Consider the following 19550-nt stretch of genomic DNA (forward strand, 5'->3'; position numbering starts at 1 on the left):
AGTAAGAGATTAAAAGAGTAGTGGAATGCTATGGTAAATAGAGAAAGTGGAGAGGAGGATCCTACAGAGAAGTGCTACAGCACCAGCAGCTGACCCACAATATGAAGGAGAAGATAGAAACGAAATAAGAAGTGGCAAGGACAATTTCATTCTGCCAGTTTTTATTTATTTATTTAAACTCCATTCCTTTCTGGAGATATGATAAAGGCAGAGGTCCTCATAAACAGTGTGAGTGCATGTATTATTGATGCTCTGTCTGTGGCTGTGGTCCTACTGCAGAGGCCCTTTGGGGGACAGCACATCTCACAGGAACACAAGTGAGCTTTTACTCTTTGTCAGCAGAACAGTCCAAAGTCTCTAGTAGTGCTGTGCCAATTGTTTCTGAGGCCTCCCTGCCTTCAACGCAGGGTTCTTTCTGTCAGAAATGGTTTCCAGTGGGTCTGAATTATTGAGGATACTACAGAGAAGTTTGACCAGATTCGCTGACCCTTTGTCTAACATCCACTGTATCTGTTATGTAGGGCTGGTTATTGGCAAGGATGATATGTATCACAATACATGGCTCACGATATGATATATCATGGTACATTGTGATACGATGCGTATTACAATATATTGTGATTGTGATATCCTACATAGTTCATTGACAATGTCAAAACAGAGCTGAAATACAAGTTGCATTGTAAGATTGAATTCAAATTCAAAACTTGTCACTTTGAGGCAACTAGCCGTACTGCAACATCTAAAGGAGCGTAGGTTGTAGTTCATTCACCATTTAAAACAGAATTTTTCAAAATATAAAGATATTACGATAATATTCCGAAAATATACATCACACTATATTTGGCACGGCCCTACTGTTATGTTTGTAGGGTAATCTTTAAGTGTAATTTCTGTTCTGATGATCTCTTTAACAGGAAGCAGTCCAGACAAGGCCAAACTGCGAGGGGAAGCAACCAAAGAAGAGCGCCATGGGACCACCGTACCTCTGCTGCTGAAGGGAAAAGAGCGCAGACCTCTCTGCCAGCTCACGGCCGGGGTAAATATCCACAAGGCCACTTAAGCAGCACTAGCTTAATTCTAATAAGTTGGCTTCCACGTTTGCTTCCAAGAGCCAAGTACAGAAGGCTGGCTGGCTGTTTGTTTGACATAACCTCGGGATAGGCTTCCCTCCCCCTGTTGCTTGTTTCCCCTCATACCTGATTTCTTTTTCTGCATAAATTCCCAACCTTAGCTTTGTTTACCCACCACTGGCGCCCCGTTGTTGTAGTTTTTCTCCTCACTATCTCCCTCTCCCTCCTTTGAATATGTCATCCTGTGTTTGCTGCATGCGAGTTCGCCCCCGTAGGCGATAAATACTGTGAAATTATTCCTGAAACTTGTCAGCCTTTCTACAAGTTTTACAAATCAGCGGTGCACAAACCTGGCGCTGTGCGAAAGTTGGGAGAGTGTGATGCAACCTTGTTACACACTGTGTTATTTCCTTCCTGCTATTATATATACAGTGTGTTTGATTAAACGATGCTTACATTCATTGGTACAGTCAAATCAGCCCTTTCCAGACTTGTTCCCTCAGGCAGGGAAAACCACTCTGTCCCTTCAACTGAAGCTGGAAAAGAAAATGTCTGAAATCCGGCATTCCCCTCACCACATATTTAGGAAACTTTTCCAGAGGAGGCTGATGTGTAGGTGTTCCCTGAGAAATCAAACTGTTATTTTTCATGTGAAGTTACCCAAAGATAAACACTTTTGCTTCTCTCACAAAGTCAGTAGAAGAGGGGCAGTGGTGTGAATTAAATTACAACTTTAAGCCTTATGCAGTTAATTAAAAACTCTGCTCCGGATATGTTTAACCACCGGCTACTGTTGCCTTAAGGCATTGTTATTGAAACGATACAGTGGTTTCTGAGTAGGCTATCTACAAACTGACCCTCCCCAAATTAAACTGACTGCCTGGACAGCTGGCGATTGTCTTATTGCACCAAGACTCCCCGGATAACAGATTTATATGGCTGCCCCTTGTGCCAAAAGAAGGTTATCAAGCAGTCGTAATTTATTGCAGAGTCATTACTTAGAGTGACATCCAATCTCCATCCACACGTATACTTTCAGCAACACACACACAAACACACACATACACACACACACCCACACACACACACACACACACACACACACACACACACACACACACACACACTGACTCTCAGACAGAGTACTGGCCGAAAGGAATCGGTCAACAGACTACAGAAATGTCACTGTGAACGAGGACACAGTGCGCCTGAAATATCATCTGCTGTTACACAAATGTTTGTCATTTCCTTATCTTTTCTGTGCACGTCGGAGGTTTTTCTGCCTCTTTGCTGGCCAGTCTACTTGTCTTTCTTTGTCCTCTTCTTGTTTGTTTTGTGTCCATGTTGTAAGAATGGTCTGATGACACCGCGTGCCTCAGGCATTAGTACACTGTGCTTTGTGTCCTGCTGCAAAGGCACTTCTTCACTCCCCTAACAACTATGTTCCCGAAAAGCATCAAGTCATTTTAGAGCGGCTTGTTGGGAAATTGCCATCTCCAGATTTGATTTAGGACTAAATTTCAAAATGGCACCGTGAGCACAAAATCTCCCGCATCACCCTTATTTCACGGGTGTCTGCAGCAATACATCAGTGCCACCAAAATACTCACATCACATAGTAATCACTGCTGTTCCTGCACTAAAATACAATATATTTTTCTGCCAAAGAAAGCAGGATTTTCTGTTTGCACTAGCACTAACTTAATATAGCTCTGATATGGCGTGAAGAGAGTGAACAACAACAATAGGGAGACTTTTATCAGTGAGGTAACATTGTGCTAGTTTACATGCATGCATTGTCTACTTTGAATCCCTTGTGGGTAGGTAGGTCATTTGAATGTAGGCAGACGCCACAACTTACAATGGAGAAAGAAAATGCATATGTAAAATCAGATTGGATTTGGTTTAATTAAAAACTCATGAGGATTATAATTTAGATACTTACTGCTTTTGTGTCACGCACAGACTTGGGGAAACGAAGGATGTGGAAGCTTTCTTCCCGTTCCTCTATTGTGCCAGGCCACATCCTGCCCTGCGTACAGCCTGCTGCATGTCAAAGTCAGATGAAGCTTCACACAGGCAGGATGGGCGAGTTCCGGGGCTCCACCTTAACACTCTCGTCATCTTTTCTTTTTTCTTTCTCTGTGTGTGTGTTTCAGGGTCATCCTGCGTCACTCCAGCTGCTAGTACGTGCGGAAGGTGAAGATCTGGTGCTTCTGCTGCAGAAAAATGAGTGAGTGTCTCTCTCTCTGATTAAATCAATCCTCATTCCACACTCATTGTTACACACTGGGACAGAGGAAACTAGATATTTATTATGTTAATCACACACAAAGCCAATAGATAAACCCACGCTCCCAGCTATGTCTGTCTGGAGTTGTATTTGCAAGAGAGAGAGAGAGAGAGAGAGAGAGAGAGAGAGAGAGAGAAAGGAGGAGAGGTTGTATGGTTCTGGGAGAAAAATAATGTCCCCAAGTGATTGGACTCTTTTATGGTTGAGTCTCTCTGAATGGCCCGAGAGATAAAAAGCTGATTAAGAATAAGGCAGAAGAGAGCTCATAGGACAAGCCCTGCGCTCCCTTCCTTTGCCTTTTTGTCTCCTGTCATCGCTCCACATAGAACAAGGGTTCTGGATCATTTGGCGTTCATAAAAATGTACATACACACACACACACACACACACACGCACACATGTACATAGTCACACACAAACTGTTTCACACAGAGAGAAAAGACTGCTGTAAAAAAAAAAGTGCGTAAAGGCCATGTTACATGTCCAGGGAAATTTATAATCTGACAAGAATGAGGTTATCACTGTCTCAGATCTTGCTTTTGCCAAAGTTTTTTTATTCAGTGTGAGCGGAGACATTATATTTTACCTCGCGTCTTTGAGATATAAATAGTGACAGAGGAATAATGGATGTGCTCCACCACTCCATCGCTGGTAACTCGAGAACAAAGAAAGAAAGTCAGACTGCTGGGATTTTTCAAGCTTCTTCTCCTTTTCAAATTGCACCTCAGTTGTAGATTTAAAAATGAAAAAAAAAAACACTATTGTTGTCGAAATGTCGAAATGAAATTAGTTGCACATCTGAAACCACCGTTAGAAATATTTAAAAATGTTGTTTTAACCATGATGTAAGCTAAAACCAATAACTTATTACAAGCCCCCCCTCTCCCCTTTGGTCATAACTGAAGATACCCGTGCCAACCTGAACTAACACAATTAAAATGACTTGCCACACAAGCTTAAAAATCCTGTAAATGTGATGTCGCTGTCCAGAAATTACACACTCCCCCCTGGCTGTCCTGACTGACCCTTCCATTCCTCATTCTCCTATGTGACCTAAGCATCAGCTGTGAGTCATCCGTCACCAGCCCGCGAGGCTTGGGAGCATTCTGCCATTCCCATCCGGCCTGTTCTCCCTGTCAGGCCAGATGTGTCCACTGATATATATCCCCTCTCACCACTACGGCCAACTCAGAACAGGTGGTCTCTGACCTCTACGTGCGTCTGTGTTGTCCAGGGCTGTTAACAGGTTCTGTCTGGGTCGCTGTGGCTCAGACCTATGCTTCAAAGTCAAATTGCCCACATTATAAGATAAATGGTTCCTTTTAGCGGTTTGAATGTTCTTCATCTCCCCGGCAGGAACAAAATATGGAAATATGGTAAAGGCAGTTTTCATAATAACAGCACTTAAGAGGGGAAGAATGCAAAAAAGTATATAAAGTATGTATATCATTTATATATGATTTTAACACAAGCTGTCATCCTCTCCGTCTGACAAAAGTGATTTTTATCTTAAAAAGTGTTTTTTCATGCCACTCTATAATTCATGTTTTATGCCACAAGGCTGCAAGTAATATATATATTTTTGCACAGCAGCAGTCAGGTTTTACTGAGTACTGTACTGTTTAAATAATACATATAGTGTACTATCACTGTTGGATGTTCCCATAGCAAAACAAAAAACTCATCATATACCTGTGTAAAGAAATACATTAAAGCTATTTATAAATGTTGTTATTATTACATTTAATGTTTGGAGATTTAACTTGATGTAATCATGTATTATTTTATTTGAGAATCCTTGCAACAAGCAAGTTAGGAACATAGAAGAAATGCGTTGTGGAAATGATTTAAATGAAATGCTATGTATCTATATTCTATAGTGACAACATTGTCAACAAGTTTAGACGTACAAATAAAAGGTGGAATCGAGAGGAAAGAAAGCAAACAACCATTAAATGTTGGTGATAGAGAATGGATATGAATGAGGACAGTTCCAGAGCTTAATAAGTGGTGCTTCTTTGTGCTGACTTATGGCAGTTTTTTTTGTGAAGTCTCATCCTTTTTTCTTTTTTTTTTTGCTTGAATCTGCTGAGCTCGTGCAGTTTGCTAATTTGGCACCGCTGCACAGCACACCTGTTCCAAGGCCAGTGTGTGAAATGATCTCAGTCCGCACCAATATAAACAAGCTACCAGATCCAATTAATAAGCTGCTGTTTGTAAGCCTCTTGGCTCTGCCCCAGGAAAACTTGGCCACAGCAAGACAAGTACAAATCTACTGAGGAGAGGAATCAGTAGGGGTCCACTCCACTGTGTGTGTGAGAGAGGCGAGTGTTTCCGGCAAGACTAGCAATGAAGTTTCAGTGTTTGTTTAAAAAAAATCGGACTCTTTGCATTTCTAAATCCTTGTTAATTCTTCAGTTTATTGTACAGATGCCAACGTTTAGACTGAATTTGATCATCCTAGATTGTAGAGGCTTCCTTTGTGTCTTTGCGGCTTCTGGGATCACTATGTCTGAATTTAAAAAAAATGTGTATGCAGTGAGTGGACTGTGTCTGTATGTCAAAGAAATCTTCTGTCACTTTCAAAGGGTTTCTCAAAAAGTATATACCAGTTGTCACAAAAAAGAAAATCTGCACACCTCAGTTCAAAATGCTCCCTTTCTTTTGTCTTCCTTTGCGTGTGAATGTATTCCGAGTTAATGTAAATGAGTATATGATCTGTTGCACTCCTGTCAGTTGTACCAGAACAACCGTATGTGTTTGATTCAAATTGTAACAGTCTTATATGCTGTTACATATTAACTTCTTTGTCCCACATAGTTTTAATGGAGACGGGGTTTTTTTTCCGTTAGAGCACTGGGAGGGGCTGTGTCATATCCAATATTTAGGACTTGATGTGTCCTGCAGTGCAAACAGAGCTGGATAGACATGCAGACTTGTGCCAGCAGCGGCTGCTTTGATGTATAGCATTGATCAATGGCACAGTTGGCCAGCTTCAAATGATTAATGGTGGTCGTATGGGACATTCCACATTAGTCTTGATTAAAGACATGAATAGCACTGTCTGGGGACCGAGGTGCTCGAATGTGTCATTGTGATTGTGTGTGTGTGTGTGTGTGTGTGTGTGTGTGTGTGTGTGTGTGTGTGTGTGTGTACTTGTACAACCATTTTTGTGAGAAACAATTTGAGTTTTAGACCTTAGGTGTGAGTAGATTTTTTAGAAAGTGAGGACAATTCTATATCAACAAGGTATTGTTAATTTATTGCAGTTTCTTTAGAGCGACCTACAAGGTAGTTTAATAAAAAGTATATTCTTGACTAAACATTTGAGAGTGTACAAAAAGATAGAGCGCTGCTCAGTCTGCAAGTCAACATTTAAGAGAGCACATATTGGAAAGAGCAGAATCAGATTGGAGGGTGCAATACAGATGGTGCTGCCTTTTCAGTTTTCTCCAGCTGTTGTGGCCACTTATGAGATTTTGAAAGGTCGCACAATTGTTGTCTAGCAAGCTGCAAGATAAGGCACCCACACCGGGATGTCAGGGTTACAACTTTTTTTCAAAGTTAATGTTTGTGCAATGAAATATTCAGCTTTTGAATATATTGCTCCTCAATGAGCCTATTGCCGACCAAATTACAATTTGCCTACAACCGAAATGATTGTGGGCGTGCGGACCTGCACTGCACTTACCGTTTCCTAGTTTTATCATACCGGTGTGTTGGGTTTGCACCACGCCTCCTGTTTCTATGCTCCCTCTGCGCTTAATCTGCTTCTGCACTTATGAATCCAAGCCTCTGCCAACAAATTTGAGTAGCTCTCCAATTTGTCCTGTGCTCGCTTGAGTCTTTTTGTTGTCAATGCACTTCCAAAACTTTAAGATATACAAGATGTATGTCAATGTGAGTCACTCCAGTTGTATTCAAGTATGCTGTGTTTATAATAATACATTATTCATTTTTGGTTTCAGCTTCTCTCCTTGAAAACACAATGAGCTGGCTCGGTTCGCAGTAAAAAAAAAAAAAAACAGCTCTCTGCTCGAGACCATGCGTTTCCCAGTGAGAACATTTCCTTTCATTCTTTTGTGGCAGGAAAGAAAAGAGGAAAGAGCCCTTTTGGAACACATGGCCACATCTAAACAACATCATTATGTATTTGACAAAATAAAAATCCCCCTAGCAACATCCTCCTTGTGTTTCTATGGGAAATAAGATGCACTATATTTCAATAACACAGCTGACAATGCCACCATCTCTCTCAGCATGTGCGGTGAAAAATATTATTACCAAGTCCATTCAATGAAGAGTGTTTGGGCCAGTCAAAGAGAGCTCCCTGGTTTCCCCCTCCGCTTTTAATTGGATCTGTCAGGAGTACGAGATGAGTTGAACTGTCCGTGGCTCTGTCGTTTCATTGGCACTATTTTGAGTGGGGCTGCTAGCTTGTTTGCCTGTCGACTCCAAAGCTTTTTTTAATATCATTACTAGACTAGCCTGTGATGATGGGCTTTGCGACCGTGCAGTCTAAATAAACCCGTGCTGACCTAATGACCCGCATGAGCTGGAGACAGGAAATAGATAGATTCTGGATGTTGAGCGGCAGCAAACTTCCCAGAGCAATACTTTTTGCAGTCTACTACCTCCTTCTCGTACCAACTCCTCCCTCACACCCACATCCTCTGTTCCCCTCGTGTCTGTGATCAACCTGAAGTGATGCCCTTTTCCTGTCATATGTCTGGCTGTTTCTCCCTCTGTTTCTCGATATCCAGATTGTTCTACTGTCCCACTCCTGCCCCCATCTCTCTCTCTCTCTCTCTCTCTCTCTCTCTCTCTCTCTCTCTCTCTCTCTCTATCTGCCTCTTTCTATATCCCTTCCACCCACGCTCTCTCCACATGCAGGCTTGTGTGTTTTCACAGAGCAGCTTTTCATGTCACCACGCAACCTGAGACCCTGTCGAAGCCACCGGTGGGGAAAACGTTGGTTTAGAGCCAACACATGTGTACTCATGGATTGGGTACAACTGCCAAATCTCTGTGTGACTTTACTTTAGATGCCAAGGCATTTTGTCCTGCCTGTCACAATCAATTCAGGCGTCATTACAAGGTTAAACACCACTAGTCACTTAAAGGCAATGGCTTTCTAATGGCTGCTTCTCTGCACTTGGCTTGGTTGTGTTTTCCCCATTATTCTCTGATTTCTTGTTATGATACAGTAACACAGTTAGCAGAGGAAAACGATGTCCTCTGTCCAGTCACAGTGTATTTCTTTTTTTTTAAACACTGGACGCTTTTTTTTTCTTCTTTACTTAGAGAAGGAATTGACACCACTCTCATGCCTGTTTGTTAAATATCAAGCAATAGCCAGGGTCCGGTTAACCAATTCAAGGGGGTTGTGTGCAGGTGTATCCCTTATGTGACCAGTATTCCCTTGAGTCCACACTGGTTGCCTGGCAACTGCTCAGAACCAACAACTAGTCCGGCACCTAAGCTTCCTGTTAAATAGAGATTTTTTTACACCTTGAAAACGCAGAGCTTCTACAGACAAGAAGTTGACAAAAAAGTTTATCCTGACTTGGCTTTTGCTGCAATGCATTGTAGGAATATATACACACACAATTCTGTTAGAATACTTTGTAACACAAACAGCGATGTTCCGCTGTTGATCTTGCGATTGTCGCGCAGAGTATAAAATGAGTGCAGCTGTAGTTCAAATATCTCCTCATAGTATTATAAACCACGGTGCAGTGTTTTGATGTCTGTTAAGCCTTCAAAGTCATTGATATAGCACTGAAATAGTTTTTCCCCCATGGATCATATTCTATTGTCTCAATTGTATCCTAAAATATCAATCCACAACAATGTAATACAAGAGTTTCATGGTAGGTAACTGCAGAGGCTATAAGTCCTTTACCTGCTGCTGTTTAAAAAAATAATCATTCTCAGGTTGAGAAATAGTACTCCATCTCCCCTTTTAACACTGTTGGCAGCCACACATTTTGTCTGGAAAGATGAGATCTGGAGCACATGTCTATAGTATGCTCTTTTACATACATCCTTTCTGTTGACATTGTAGTTGTAGTTTTTGTTCAGCTCAGAGCACATAGTTATCACATTGTGCCTCCTGCCATCTTTAATTAACTGGCTAAAGACTGTGTGGATTATGCACCGTGCCCTTTGGGGGACAGTTTCCCGGTCTTGAAGGACAATATAAAGAGAGAGAGAGAGAGAGAGAGAGAGAGAGAGAGAGAGAGAGAGAGAGAGAGAGAGAGAGAGAGAGAGAGAGAGAGAGAGAGAGAGATTAGTAATAGGTGTTGCTTGGGGAAAAGATTAGTAGTAGTTTGTTTTGACCGGGAGGATCAGAGCCAAGCATCAGAGCCAAGCTAGCTCAAAGTCCCCTAATAGTGTATGTTGTTTTCCCTCTCTTTAAGTCTGTTCACTTTCCCTCTTGGCCTTCCTCATTCTCTCAAAGTTGGATTGATTTTCCAAACGGAGAGATCTCTGGGGAATATCACTCTCAAGTTTTTATTTTTACCAAGCGATCGTCTGAGATAATATGGCCTTCAAGAAAGGTGTCTGCATGACGTTATTCACACATTTATGTGATTATGTAGCTGGAATTATCTTGTTTATTACAATGGGTTCATTACAATCCAAAACCTGAATCTTTGGTTGGAGTGCAGCAGATCAAGTCTAGAACACTGAGTAATAATTTTGGCTCAGTTTTTGCCCTAATTGTGCTTTCGATGAAGCATTTAAACACTTTATGCATGAATGCAGTATGTCAGCACATGGTATCATCTATTTGTTCATTGACAAAGACCTATTTACAAGGGCCTTTGCAGCAGTAGAGAGGAGGGTGAAGGGGGTTTTCACTTATAGCACTTAGCCAGTACGGTCAGGTTGGTGCTTTGTGTTGCTGTGTGTCTCCTTTTCTTTTCTCATTCATGCAAAGGAACATGAACATCTCCTCATTTTAACAGCTTTTAACCTTACATATGCTGTACCGAGCTTGGGTCACCTGTCAAGGGTGTTAGCTAGGAGAACAATTAGGATCATGAGGGCAATTTTCAGTTTTCTGTCTGAGCACTTAAAGAGAGAGAAAGAGAAAGAGAGAGAGAGAAAGAAAGAGAGCCTCCAAATGAAAGCCAAGGGGTGATGCATTGGCAGCCTTGTTCAAAAACGCATTTAAAAAGGATCCAGCTCTTTTTTGTTTTAAATTAGACACTGATATATCCAGTATGTTGTCAGCAGAGTGAAGTATTGCCTTGGTTTAAGTGAGTAGAAAATCTTTTTTCTACGTATTAGTTTTTCATATGGAGGTGGTGTGGGTCTTACATATGTTGATGGTGCTTAATATTCAGATTTATCCATGGCATCATTTATCTGCATCAACACAAGACACTCCTCGGAAAATCCTGGAGAGCGTGGTAGGTGACATTACCTCGCTGTACAAAGACGGATTTCTCAAGGTAATGAAATGCATGCGTGAACTGCACATTATAATACACTTCCATGCATTTGTCTATGACAGGATATAGCCATTAGTGTACAATTCATCACTAAAGTGCTGCGCCTAGGCTAGGGAATCATCCAGCATCATAATCACGTTTCAGACACAAACCTCCCCAAACCCTAAGCTTGTAATAAAAGCTTTTATGAGAAATCATTTTCAAAGTCTGCAGTAGAAATACCTTTGTGTGTGTGATCCCCATCCTCTTATATGTCTCAGTAAGACACAGGGAACGGCTCATTGGTTGTGGACCCATGTGAAATAAGGACTTCTGAGACAGCTCAGCTCAGCAGCTGTTTCTCACACTCTCACTGGTGTGTGTGCTTGATGTGTTTAATGCCAGCAATATCACTTGCCACACTATCAGCCCATGCAGGTGATATAAAATACAGATTATAGGGATTATTGAAATTGCTTCCACTGATGCTGCTGGTGCTGTGGAGTCTGCAGCATTTTAATTGACATTATCATGTATGTTCACAAGCCAATCAGATGACAGATGTCTGCCGTTCTCAAATCATATTGCTTCAACTAAAGGTAAAAATAAATAAATCTATAACATCGTATGCATGCACAGAAGCCTTTCAGGACTATTTCATATGCTCCACAATATGACACAATAGATTAATCATTGAAAAGAACACATACATCTATCAGTTCAAAAGGTTAAGGCTGTTTACATACACCACACACACACACACACACACACACACACACACACACATACAAACACACACATGTTCACAATTTGCCTGAAAACAAGGTAAAGAGGAAATGCATCATATGACATCACCGATCAAGGGGAACTTTTTGCTGAACAAGTTGGGCTGGACTACACAGGGGCAGCAGCACAATAGATCCGTGGGCTGTGTGTGTAAACACAGGCGCCAGTGGGAACTTTTTTTTTTTCATTAAAATAAATACTGTTGCTAATTTGTTTGAGAAACACATCTGCAAGGAAGCAGATGAACGTAAACCAGAAATCATAAATATGCGCAGAAACAGGAAATGTACATGTATGTATAACTTTGGAATTCCATTGTATAGGGTCAAATTGGTAGGATAATCTTTGTTGAGGTTGTTGTATTTGAATTTTTGGTCATCTTATTCATCGATTATGATAATATTTTATCCGCCAGAGTACCTGTAAACTGGGAACATTGCAACATTGCTACAACAAAGTTTGATGGTGAAAATCAACAAGCAGGTGATACATTTTGAATTATCCTTCACTACAACTTCACCATGAACATTTTATTGTTTGTAAATATTATATTATGTTTTCGTAATTCTTAAATACCTTATTCAGAAACCACTGTCTTTATAATTTATGTATGTTCGCTTTGGTCAGCAGGTGGATAAAACTAGTGCAGCATTGTGTTTTAGACATTGACGTGCTCAAGGCGGATCACACTGGCCTAAGCTATCAGAGAAATGTTAAGTGTCTTGCCGATAGAAAGCCCAAATCAGGGCTCTGATTAACTCAATAGCACTGTGTTGTTTTTGCCACCAGTATAGACCGTCCAATAATTGACATCTCCCGCTCAATACCCAGCAGCCATGACCACTGATGCTGTTACACTGCATCAGCATGTGTGTCTGATTGCTCAGCCTGATCCTTATGTTAAAATGATACATCCGTGCCAAGTGAAAGTTTCCATCTCCAGCGTGTTTGCAGGGTAATGGGCTGGAGAATGACAGATTGTATGCTATTATCTTATTGGGAGAATCAGCGTGGCATCCTTGAACGTGTAAAGTGAGGGTTTAATGACGTGAGGCGTTTTTTAAAGAGGAGAAGAAGAATGCTCCATGCGTTGGGGGGCCTGGTAAGGCTGATGGTCTGGGATGTGTGCAGTCAGTGGGGCAACAATATTAAAGCAGTCGTCTTATGCAGCAGCTGGAAGTGTGTCTGTGTCTCGACTTCAAAAAAAAGGAGATGATTCATTAAGATACGCACCAGTTATTTCAAGTTTTCTTGAATTTTTTTTTGGCTGGAAGAAACAATTGATAGAGTAAGACGGAAATAAAAAGGGAAGGGAAGAAAAGTGAAATACAATAACATCTTTAATATTTTTTTTCCTGCCCGCCTATAACCCTTAATTGCATATTTCCCCTGAAGACAAAAAAAAGTATAGTTGAACAATGAGGCTACCCAGGGGAGCCACCATAGATTAATTGGACAGATAGGAACCCTCTGACATTAACATTAATGCATTTGTTTACTTCTTTTCAATGAATAATAATAGCCACCTCCCCTGAAGATCCCTCGTCACTCATTAGTTCCGGTGTGTAGCTGGTTATGGATGGGAATATTGAGGCAGCAAAAAAAGAATAGCTCATTTCAGTGCTGGGCAGGCATACCGAAACTACTTCAAGGGTGGTTTTTGGAATACGCCTTTCTCATACAATTTTAATGAAGATGTTATGTTACTGCACACACTTGTTAACCGTTTATCAGCTGAAGTATAAAAGAACCAATACAGGAGGTTAAAAACGCCTTTTGTTTGATACACATGCACATCCGTTGTTTGTAGTGATTACTTTATGAAGATCAGTTGGATGATTTGACTGACACAATGTGAAAAGGCTTTTTGATTAGCTTTCTTTCACCATTTTCAAATGGATTGTATGAAAATAATACAGATGCTTCCTCTCCAACCACTCCTCTATTTGAAGTATAATGCTTGCATACTGAAGTGTTCTTTGCATCACTTTGACTATTAGCAGCACATTTAGGTAGCAACTAAATGTCAAATTTAACAGGAAATATCTGACAATTTATAAAGGTCAGTTTGCTGTAAAATGATGTCTTCCAGAGCATTTAAAAAAACAAAAAGCAATATTTTCTTGTTATTGCGTCTTGTAATAGATGACCCACATTATCTGTGGATGCTCTTTCGATTATTAGAACTAATGATGTAATACGGAGGACCATACAATAAACACCTATTTACCCCTAGGGAAAATAACATGGAAGCAGACAACTTTTGCTTGTATCGTTTTATTAATTTATTGGAAACTAGTATATTATGTGATACAGCAACACTATAATGCACACAAGAAAAAAATGTTCTTCACCCACCCACAAGAAACAACAGAACCATTTACCTGCTGGACAATTGCATTAAACCGCACACCTGGGTGACTCCCACCTCACAAGATACATAATACACTTATGGACAGAATGTGGGAGTAAAAAAAAAAGCAAATTTACACAAACGTTGTTTAATGTTGTTTGCTTTTTGCACAAAACCCAACACACTGATTTAACAATCATTACATTAAGTGCATCAACATAAATAATTACAAAACACCATGTCTTGGAGAAGTTAGTGCTCAAACCCCTCGATGTAAATTAAATTATGAAAAAGGCGTCATATCTTCCAGCCAAGAGGAGGTTGAGTGTGTATTTGGACTTTTCCTTTTGTGATTGAAGATAATGAGTGAAAGATTGCTGAACTTGTCACCTTCAGCATCAGTCGCCGCGGTACATTGATCAAGCATGTATTGTTATCATTGTTTCCTATCAAGTGCATGTTTTTCTAAAGGCATACCATAAAGATGTGGTGGTTCACTGCTTGTTAAGTAGGGGTGATGTAGCCTCCAGGCATTGTGAGTTCTCACCACCATCATCCGTCGCCAGAAACATTCTACACTGCTTTTTGTTGGCAAAGAATAATTTTTGTAATAAAGAATTCAAACAGTCCTTAAGCTACACGTTTCACATACACAGCGGACGGATGTTTAGCTGCGAAAAGCTTGGAGCATTAATTAAAACAAACATCCTTCGCGGTGCAATATGTGGAGGGGGGGGCGGGTAAGCCAAAGGTTAATTTTGCACAATATGGACGGGTTGAGCCTGCGTTAAAGTAGTAAAGAGTCACACCCGGAGAGAAGATCGAGAATTGGCCTGGATCCATGTACAATGAACTGTAGATGAGCACATTTTCCCTCCCAAAGACGTCCTTACTATTCCCTTTAAAGGTTGCAGGGAGAACATGACATCATGCTCTTTGTACAGTTACGAGGAAAAATATGTTTAGCGTGGGAATCCTTTTTTATGGTGTTAAATATTCCGCACGAATAGGCCAGCAGCTATGAAACAGTTCATTCTCTAACAGCCCTGCTCTACCTCACCGCTGTTGGCCGTGGCGGTTGCTGTTGCCAGTTCACAACCGAGGGAAGTAGAGGCATTGATATGCTATTACGAATTTGCGATGTTGCACACCCACTTGACATTTCATTAGGAGTATTAAAAGGTTTAAGGCCATACACCACAGCACATTTAATCCTTGTTTTGGTCCTGCAGCCTTGCATTTTTTACTAAATTCACAAATCAATTCTTAAGGCTTCTTAAAACTTGCCATTTAAGACTCTATAGTAGTAAAAAGCAGTGCCAAAAGAAAGAAGTTTGTGGTAAAAAAGAAAGAAATATCAGGACAGGTGCTTAAAAACAACACTGTCGGTGCATCTACATGAGGTAAGCCTTCGGTGATCGTGCAGGGATTTAATTCCTTCTGCCGTACAGTCAGTTAATTTCTTAGCAGTATAATCAACAACTGAAACATTTCATGGGCTCTTCTTGAGCTCCTGCACCAGTGTCAGGCGGTGACATCAGTTTGTAAACGGTGCCATACGGAAAAATACACAGAGTTTTGTGGAGCTTAATCAACTTTGTGTCAACTTGTGTGGCTATGGCTCGAATGTAACCGAATTTGATTTATATGAAAACGTTATGCACTATAGCTTTAATAGGTAAGGTTATCAGGCATCCCTGTGGAAGAAGGCAAATCAGAGGAATGAGAATGATTCCGGTGATCTGTGAGTTCTTGAGACTCTCACATGCCAGAAAAATGTCCTGACATATGATGCACAGTCCTACTGTATGGACATCTCCATACAGTAGTAGAAAGTCACCTTTCACTATGTGCTGCAAAGTGATCAAGAGAGTGCTACACTCTAATATGAATGCCCCCAGTAGATCAGTGTCTCTTTTGAGAGGGATACAGTCACTGAACATCTGAAGCCTCCTTTTACCAAAATAGAAAAAGAAAAAAAATCACATGACCTCACTGTCACTTGCTATCATTTCCTCCTATTACTTTTGGTCATTGCCCTTATATTTACTTTCATGGAGACGAGTCGTGCAGTCATGAAGGAGAGCCCATGGTCAGTGGTGCAGCTCAAACAGGACAATGTCATTTGAATATATTATCCTGCGTCTGTATTTTGACCATGACTGCCTGCGATCTTGTTTGTTTCAGAGAGCGTTCGAGAGCTAGAGACAATCTCCTTAAACTGTATCAATATAACATGATTCGTCATGCGAGCTTTGTCTCTCCCTCTGCGCTTTGTTTTTACTGATGTGATGGTTAAACTTGCCTCAGGCAAAGCATCTCACACACACACAACACTTTGATGCCTGAGGTGAGGGACACGGGCATAGAATGTTGTTTGAATACGTCTTGTTGATTGATCGTCAAAGAACGCCTGTTTTCATTCGAATCTGAACCAAAGGTCAACTATGTATGAAGCAAGTTATAATGATAATAATGACTCTTAGGCTTCCCTTTGTAGCTTGGAAATGGTTGGCCTGACCTCTTAAAGACTGACTCTTTTGTATCTGCAGTGCCAATCTGTTTTTCTTTTAATCTCTTGTGGTGGGAAACATAGGTTGCAGGTATAAGCATTTCTAAAGGTCAAGGACACAGAAAAGCATGGGGTACGGTTCCTTAAAATAGGGTTGTTATTGGGATGCGTAACAATGAGATGAGATGACTATTTGTAGATATTAACAACACGTGATGCACCCCAAACACACAGATATAAGACACTGTTCTGTAGCTTTAAGCAGAGAGCTGTGCTGCCTCTCACAACCTGCTGCTACCATGCTCCCACCAAATCCTCTAAGTCCTGTCTGAATCTCCTCAATAAACCTGAACACTGATGGAAGTCCAGTCTGCCACCTCAACAACTTTGTAGAAAATGTGTATTTGCTGCCTCAGAATCTGGTTTTCTTTCTCTCTTTTTCCTTTGATGATCCCGTGGACCTTTTGCAAACTCACTGAGGAAGGATTTTAAAATGCTGCCCTCTCTCTCTCTCTCTCTCTCTCTTTCTCTCTCTCTCTCTCTCTCTCTCTCTCTTTCTCTCTGGATTATATCTGAGCAAAGATGGACCTTGACTCATTAAGGAGCATTCTTTGCTCAGGTCAGTCAATATTTAAACGGACCTGGCCCATCAGCCTGCTTGTTTGATATTGGTCTTCTGCCTTCTGGAGTGGCTTCTATTGGAACATATTGGTCTGCTCTCTCATTAAGGTGACTTTTTATCCAGGACACAGGCTGAGTGCCTGGTCATTCAGGTTTGGTCAGTCAGCCATTTTGATCCTTACTGAGGAATCTTGTCAAGTATGACATGGTTGGCATGAAATTCATGTGGGGACATTCATTGGACCCAGATCTGGATTGCGAGGATTTTGATGATCCACTGACCTTTCGAACAAAAGAACTTGATCACAAAAAAAAAACATATTAATCAATTCTTAAATACATTCCGTTGACGATGAGATAATGCAGTAACAATTTAATAATGTGAGTATCCAGCCCCACCCATCCAATTATTCATAGGATTGAAACTGAACTAGAATGACAAAACTTGTATAACTAAACTCATATTGTAAAACGTACCCAAAAACCACAGAGACCCAAAACAAATATTGAGCCCAAAGTCAAACTACTCTGTTTATTTTGTGTTAAATCTAATTTGGAGCAGATATTCAAAGTACCTGGGGAAGATCACTTCTGTCATCCTCTGACAATCTTATTTTGTACCTCCAGCAAATTTGCAATTTTCTTCCATTTTAGGGTACAGTGGATTGCCACTTTAAATTCAACATGGATCAATAAAATACATAAAATAAAAACTGACTTATGTAGTTAAAGTGATTACACACAGAAACAGATTCATTTTCGGAATCTCTGCATTTACACTAACTACGGTTATGTAATTGTTACCAAGAATTCACATTATGTGCATGAGTAAACTTTCTCAAAGCCAGAGAAGGAAGGCACTCCTTTATATCTGCAGTACAAAAAGGTGACCGGGCCTTCGCTGTAGCGGCTCCACGCGTGTGGAACCAACTGCCACCTGACATACGTGATGCCCCCTCCATGTATGCCTTTAAATCAAGGCTCAAAACCCATCTGTACAACCTGGCTTTCCCTCCCCATTAGCTATCTGACCTCTGCACTACTGTCTATGTGTGTGTGTGGATGTCTGGGTTATATGTCTTTTATATTTTTATCTTTATTTTTTCTATTGTTGTTGTTGTTATTTTGCCTTCATGTTGGCCTACTGAATGCACTATGTACAGCACTTTGGTCAGTGCAAACTGTTATAAGTGTGCTTTTATGAATACATTTTACTTACTTACTTACTAGTTCAGGGGATTTTTCTATTTTGCTCCCTCCACTCCTCCCATCCTCCTCATCTATGTCTCTCCATGGTTTTCTCTGGCTTTGCTGGCTTTGTACACCCCAGTGCAACCACGAGAGCCAGGCCTAAGCTGAAGGGACATTGAGCTGTATGTAAATCAATTTGGAACGCATCCCTATGTGGAAATAGAATTAGACTTGTCAACCACACCTCTTCAGTTCATCCTCTCCTCTCCTATCTATCTATTTCTCTCTCTCTCTCTCTCTCTCTTGCTCTCTCTCTGCTTCTGTAGTAGTCAGTTATTTTCCAGGTTCTGCATACACAGTACCATCAGTAGCAGCTATAGGAAGGCTCAGGGTTAGGCTCGTGGGGTAAAGGGGATTAAAAGAAATCACTGAAGTTAGCAGTCTTCAAAGGAAACGGAGAGAGTGCAAGAGGAGCCACTTTTCTCTCAAATGGTTTACGCGCCCCAAGGGGCTCTGTGTAATGGTGAATTATTACATGAAGCGTGGTGTCACATATATGTAAATGAGGTTCAGCGCATCAAATTTGCACTGAAAATCGTACTCTCCGGATGGCTGAGAAAAGGGATGATATTACAAAAACACTGATTTGTGTAAACAAGCTGCGACACGTCCAGTTTCGGCATCATCGATTAGGCTGTTGTAGCAAGTCTTGGTGTCCGCTTGATTTGATTTGTTATTTTCAAAATAAAACTCTCTTAAACACAGGTTTGGTTAAGCATACAGAAAGGCTTATCTTTTTGTTCAAAGCATAAAGAGGAAGAGGAGTTTTGTAATGTAAACTGTAATTACTTTTTCTGCGGTGTCCTTGTCTGTTTGCTCCCTGTACATTGTGCTAGACATACAGTATCTGTGGCAGCCATTCATTGATTGTTGTGTAGGAAACATGCCAGCGATCCACTTATGTAAGGAGATGGGAAAGGTAACATGTGTTCATATGAGACATCGGGGATCAGAGGTCGAAAGACTGACAAAGAATCAGCAAAGCACTACTCCTATTTTATTCTCAAACAATACAAGTGCGTACAACATACAAAGGCAAGTGTGGGAAGCTATTCGTCTGGCTTTTCAGAAACGGAATGGTAATTCATGCCAGGAAATAATGCTTAGGGAAATTAAATTAATTCTGAAGGGCAGTTTGTAAGAGGCTGGAAAAAAAAAGAGATGGGAGATTATTTTTCAAGATGAATAACAGTATTTTCCGCCTCCCAGAGGTGCCATT

General features: G+C 40.8%; 1 protein-coding gene across 1 annotated transcript in view; it reads left to right on the forward strand.

The window, feature by feature from the left end:
• The window catches only part of adam12b (ADAM metallopeptidase domain 12b), a gene marked incomplete at its 5' end in the record, with an annotated part of 73712 nt that overhangs the window by 12250 nt on the left and 41912 nt on the right, over window positions 1-19550 (forward strand). Inside the window, 2 exons of the mRNA XM_080037175.1 lie at window positions 918-1039; window positions 3233-3306. Of these exons, the coding sequence (XP_079893301.1) occupies window positions 918-1039; window positions 3233-3306 (196 nt within the window). The remainder of the gene's footprint in view (window positions 1-917; window positions 1040-3232; window positions 3307-19550) is intronic.

Source organism: Ammodytes marinus (genome assembly GCF_949987685.1).
Source record: "Ammodytes marinus genome assembly, chromosome: 11".
NCBI lineage: Eukaryota > Metazoa > Chordata > Actinopteri > Uranoscopiformes > Ammodytidae > Ammodytes > Ammodytes marinus.